Raw genomic sequence first — 5,226 nt, 5'->3', positions numbered from 1 at the left:
TTGGGCCTTGTATTTGAAACAGATACAATGTGTTGGGATTGACCGATCCTAAAAGTTAGTTATGGCACCGGGAGAACTCAAAATTTTAGTCTAATTCGTAACGCTCGATGACTTGATTTGGAGCTTTAGTCCTTCTTCTATTAATTTCTCAGAGTGCTACATTAGATCATGAATCAAATGACATAGTAGGATAACTACTCTATGCAACATTGGTGTTAAAAGGCAACTAATATTTTTTCTAGTTGTTTAAGTTTTTAGATGAGTTGGTATAATGTGATAAGTAACAGAGAGAAGTCGTCACTTCAGTAATTGTGAATACATTATAAACCTTGAATGTATTATAAACAACACACTTAAAAATGGCCACCTGATGTCATTTCCACTCCGGTAACCAAGTCGAGGAAGACATAGGGTGCACAGAATAATCGAACCTCACCTCTATACGAATGCCACGTAGTCATCTCGGTGCAAAACCTCGAGGCCCAGGGTTTAATTGAGATGCACACTTTCTCCAATAGTAAGTCGACACTCAGTGTTCTCAGTTGATGCTGCAGCCATGAAACTCCTTCCAACCCTCTCTGGTACTCTACTCAAAATCTCAATCTCCATTTTCTTCATATATTTTGTTGTTTAATAAAATGATACTCCTATAACTATTAACGAATTTTTTGTTTCTTCAAAATCGTTTTTCAGGACCCAGAAATCTACTGGTTCGAACTTTAGGGCGTCGATACTTCGCGGTCACACCGGAAGAATACGCCAAGAGAAACTACGCTAACAATGAGGCTGAATACAGCACTGTTATTATCTCTCTTACTGCTCAGCGAAGGTAGTTTTCTATATAATTACTCCAAATGATTAAGGCGTAATTAATTGATTTGAATTACGGTTCATTTTTACGTATGAATTCGAATTAGGCATTATTTGTTGAGGGATGTTTATGATGACATGATGCCGGATGGTGTAAAGCCAGAGAGAGATACATTACATTCACTTCTTATTGGGACAATGAAAGGTGCTCACTTGCAAGATGCTTTCTTTTTCCGCGACGAAATGAAAACCATGGGCTTGGTCCCTGATGTATGTCTCCTTCCTATGCTTGCTTTTCATATTTGTATAGTATTTACATATTTGTTGAATCACTGAATTATCAACAAGAGTTTATGCGAAATGAAGTGATAAAGAGGGAGAGAGAGAATTGGGGAGAATTTCTTAGCTTTCTCTATAAGCTCTCCAAAATGAACACATTACCAACTACAGTTAATTACAAAGCCTATTTATACAAGTAACTAACTACATATATCTAAATACTACCTCCATCTAACTACAACAATTGACTTACTACTTCAGTTGGCTACAGTTAAGCTGACTACACCTCAGTTAACGATAGTGAGGCTTAACTGATAACTCTACAACTACAGCAGCTAATATCCTTTACCGTTGATTTGTATGTAATTTATACCCAGCCTTGAAGTTTTTAGAACAACGAGGGTTGTTGTTCTTCTTCCAATTCACATGTTGCTTTGTACAATTTCATGATATCTACATGTGGAAAATGTAAAAATTCGGAACAAGCAGTAAGGGTATGTATCCTAACTCTGTCTTGCAGTGTTATTCTGCTTCACTTTGCCTGAAATTATAAGCAATGATATGATTCATTGAAATAATTACTGATGTTTTTCTTCTTTGTAAGTAGCTTTTGGAAGAAATGAAGAGATTTGAAGTCAAGCCTACTGGACAGACCTATATCTGTCTCCTCAATGCGTGTGCAGCTGCTGGTCAGGTAGATAGAGTGTAAGAAAGCTGCTCGCTGGTTGCAACTGTATCTATTGCTAGTACACAATTGGACGTGCGTATATTTGAAGGCATATGTTGATATCTGTTTAGTTAGTTGTATAATCAGATCCATCATGTAGTGGATAGTCTGGAATGCAGCAAATTATTAGTAGTTACACGGCATAACACCATGATACGATTAGAGTTCATTTGACTGAAAGAATCTGCTTATTCAGTGAAAACAATATTTGATTAATATGCTATAACAAGCTACTAGATGCAGAACCAAGAAGTTTCTTGCAGCGTCAAAACTTCTCTTCTCTCCTTGTTGATGTTTCAGAGTCAACTTTCATCCAATCTTTCCAAAACATGATGTTACATTGTTATTTTTTCTGTTGGATTCATAATCTTCATTTGCTCCGGCATCTGATTGGCTGCCCTTCCAACATTGCAGGTATGCAATTGTTAGCGACATGACTGCTGCTGGTCTTGGTCTTAATAAATTCTGCTATGCTGAACTTATAGCTGCTCACAAGAATAAGGAACCTGTCACTGATGATGTAGCTTCCAAGGTGAGTAACAACTGCATCCATGTGCTTTTACAAATTTTCCATTTTCTTGGTTTATCAGCTTATTTTGTTTTGTTATTTTTCGGAGAAGATTCTTGAGCTAGTTGAGCAGTCCAAGGTTGTAAGAGTGCTCATATAACTAAAGCAATACCCTTTGGTTTGAAGTTAGTGTCAGTTACTACACTGCAGGTGGAAGGCACGAGGTAGGAGTGTTCATGTTAGGCTCTTAGTTTCTTAGAGGAAAACTAAAGGAAGTACTGAATAGAGGTTGAGTATCATACCATTGGAATTCTTGACAAATATTGAAAGCAAAAGGATCAGCACTAATAATGATTAACAGTTCTTGGACTCCTGGATCTTGAGTAACTGACTGAAAAAACTCTTGGGCCTTGTATTTGAAATAGATACAATGTGCTGGGACTGACCGATCCTAAAGTTAGTTATGGTGCACCAGGAGAACTCAAAATTTTAGTCTAATTCGTAACGCTCGATGACTTGATTTGGAGCTTTAGTCGTTCTGCTGTTAATTTCTCAGAGTGCTACTTTAGATCATGAATCAAATGACATAGTAGGATAACTACTCTATGCAACAGTGGTGTTAAAAGGCAACTAATATTTTTTCTAATCGTTTAAGTTCTTAGATGAGTTGGTATAATGTGATAAGAAACAGAAAGACAATTCAGCAATAAACTCTGGTCGTGATATCACCTACAGATGCGACCACATTCCTCTTCCTTCTTTGCACAGTGCAGAGTAAACAGGAATTGCTCCACCAAAATTCAGCAACCTGGATCAACATTTGGGAAGATTAAGAAAATAAACTTACAATAAATTTAAGGTACATAAAGATAAGATTAAGTGTTGGAGGATGTAAAAGAAGCAGAGGATTTATTGTAAAAGCTGAAAAGATATCAAATTAAAGTTGTACTTTCACTTGATTAAAGCACCTTCCCTTCAAGGAAATAACCCGTGTTTCCTTTTATCAAAGCAAAGTCAGAAACTCTTCTAATGTATCAGTTTTCTTATCATTGTACATAGACAGTAATGCATCGTTTTTCTGCTACGATATTATCCACTGTTATGTCATCTAATCTTTGTATTATTTAAATTTCTTGTTTATGGCCGTCAATGTAGCCTTTAATAGAATTAGTAAATAGATAGCCTTCTGTTTGAGGTGGCCAATGCTAAGAATAGTCGGGGAAATTGATAAGAATTGAGGATAAAGATGAGCTGTTGGAGTTTGCCAATGCTAAGGCCGATGCATGAGCTAGTGTTCTTATATCATGTCTCTCTGCCCAGCTCTGACTACTTCAAACAGCTTAATCTTTTACCTTGGAAAATCATACAATTACCTCATGGGGAGTTAGCCGCACCCACAAATGATATAAATACTACTGTTGCTTTGGCTTTACTCACATCAAAGGCATATTTCTATGCGGGTCTTACAAAAAAGGGATTAGGTTATTTCGGAAAATATATTCAACCAACCCCAATCCTTTTACCCATTAACATCTTAGAAGATTTCACAAAACCTTTATCACTTAGTTTTTGACTTTTCGGGAATATCTTAGCTGATGAATTAGTAGTTGTTGTTCTTGTTTCTTTAGTACCTTTAGTAGTTCCTATACCTGTCATGCTCCTTGGATTATTTACAAGTGGTATTGAAGCTCTTATTCTTGCAACTTTAGCCGCGGCTTATATAGGTGAATCCATGGAGGGCCATCATTGAAATAGTCTTATTTTTCTTTTTTATGTATAAACTGTTCATTAAATCAAGAATCGATGAGCTAAGGTATGAACGATACTGAACGGGAAGTAGAAAACCTTCATGTGTTGTTACTTTTGCTGTATTGCTTTCTTCTTCTAAGATACGAATTTTATGAGGTTTGTATGTTCACAAGGTTGAATGTCGAGACACAGTCATTTAGTCTTTCCTAAAATTGGAACGAAAATGGTGAAACCATGCTATAGATTAGTTTTTACATTAATATTTTTCCAAAACATGTGGATATAAGGTGATTCTGTAGTGTGCTAGGTGGATAATATGTCACTGTTTGTCAACTATTTGGCATTTACTCAATGAGCTAGTTTCTCCCACGCACCATTTTTGTGTCATTCTGATTTGGGTTTCAATTGGGAGTTGCCTCTATTTAAGTGTGCATTTGTTATGAAAAATAATTTAATTTGTTATGTTAACAGTTAGATATGATATTTCTTTATTAAATTGGCTTACATCTGTTTTTTTTTTCCTTCAGTTTTTTATTTTTTGTTACTAAACTGGCGCACATTTGTTATGTTAACAGATCAAACATTTGATGTCCGAAGACCAATCCTTGATGAAAGTGTAGAGCAAGTTGAAGTACAAGAGGTTTATGTTTTGTTAGGGATGGTTTAAAGACACTGTACATATGCTGCAATGTTATGTTTCTCTTTTAGGAATTATTAAAAATGAGGTAATACGATTCAGATTGGTTTCTGTTAAATATGATACTTTAGTTCTTCGTATTAACAAAAATGTCAAGTATTTGATTTGTTTTCGAGTGTTGTTGGGTGTCTATGAAATAATATAAATATTTATTTTTATTTATCATATTTAAATTTTCGTAATTGAGATTTGGTTCTTAAAAGTAGTACAACTAGCGACGGGAATAACGGTCGCTAAAAGCACGTAATGACTAAATTAGTTGTTGTCATTAAAGACTTTTAACGACTGGTTAACAAATTAGCGAAGGGAAAAACTTGTCGTTAAAAGGGATATATAACGACCGGAAATTATGTGGTCGCTAAAGGATATTTAACGACTGGATTGTAATCCGGTCGTTAACTTTTAACGTCGGGGATTTTAACGACCGGTGACGGCCGGATTTTTTCTGGTCGTTAA

The 5,226-nt window shown here is 35.6% G+C and overlaps 1 protein-coding gene across 3 annotated transcripts; it reads left to right on the top strand.

The window, feature by feature from the left end:
• The first annotated feature begins 360 nt into the window (after positions 1 to 360).
• Positions 361 to 4,885, top strand: LOC109241562 (pentatricopeptide repeat-containing protein At4g35850, mitochondrial-like). 3 transcript variants are annotated; one of them, XM_019408310.1, is made up of 7 exons: positions 365 to 581; positions 694 to 829; positions 918 to 1,078; positions 1,516 to 1,583; positions 1,697 to 1,794; positions 2,231 to 2,348; positions 2,437 to 2,499. In XM_019408310.1, exons 1-7 carry the CDS (start codon positions 557 to 559, stop codon positions 2,482 to 2,484), a joined length of 654 nt encoding a protein of 217 aa, XP_019263855.1. In that variant the 5' UTR covers positions 365 to 556; the 3' UTR covers positions 2,485 to 2,499. The 3 variants fall into 3 exon arrangements, with proteins under 3 accessions (XP_019263857.1, XP_019263855.1, XP_019263856.1); XM_019408311.1 differs by lacking the exon at positions 2,437 to 2,499 and adding an exon at positions 4,649 to 4,885 and having other exon boundaries at positions 366 to 581; XM_019408312.1 differs by lacking the exon at positions 1,516 to 1,583 and having other exon boundaries at positions 361 to 581; positions 918 to 1,080.
• Positions 4,886 to 5,226: the final 341 nt, after the last annotated feature.

This window comes from Nicotiana attenuata, unplaced genomic scaffold (genome assembly GCF_001879085.1).
Source record: "Nicotiana attenuata strain UT unplaced genomic scaffold, NIATTr2, whole genome shotgun sequence".
In the NCBI taxonomy this organism is placed as follows: Eukaryota; Viridiplantae; Streptophyta; class Magnoliopsida; order Solanales; family Solanaceae; genus Nicotiana; species Nicotiana attenuata.
The sequence above is the reverse complement of the archived record's forward strand: the minus strand, read 5'-3'. Positions and strand labels throughout refer to the sequence as shown.

Excerpts from the sequence above, each read along its gene's own strand:
- LOC109241562 (XM_019408310.1), top strand. The coding sequence starts at position 557 with ATGAAACTCCTTCCAACCCTCTCTG. Across the intron at positions 830-917 it reads TCTCTTACTGCTCAGCGAAG|GCATTATTTGTTGAGGGATG; the intron begins GTAGTTTTCTAT and ends AATTCGAATTAG. Across the intron at positions 2,349-2,436 it reads CTGATGATGTAGCTTCCAAG|ATTCTTGAGCTAGTTGAGCA; the intron begins GTGAGTAACAAC and ends TTTTCGGAGAAG.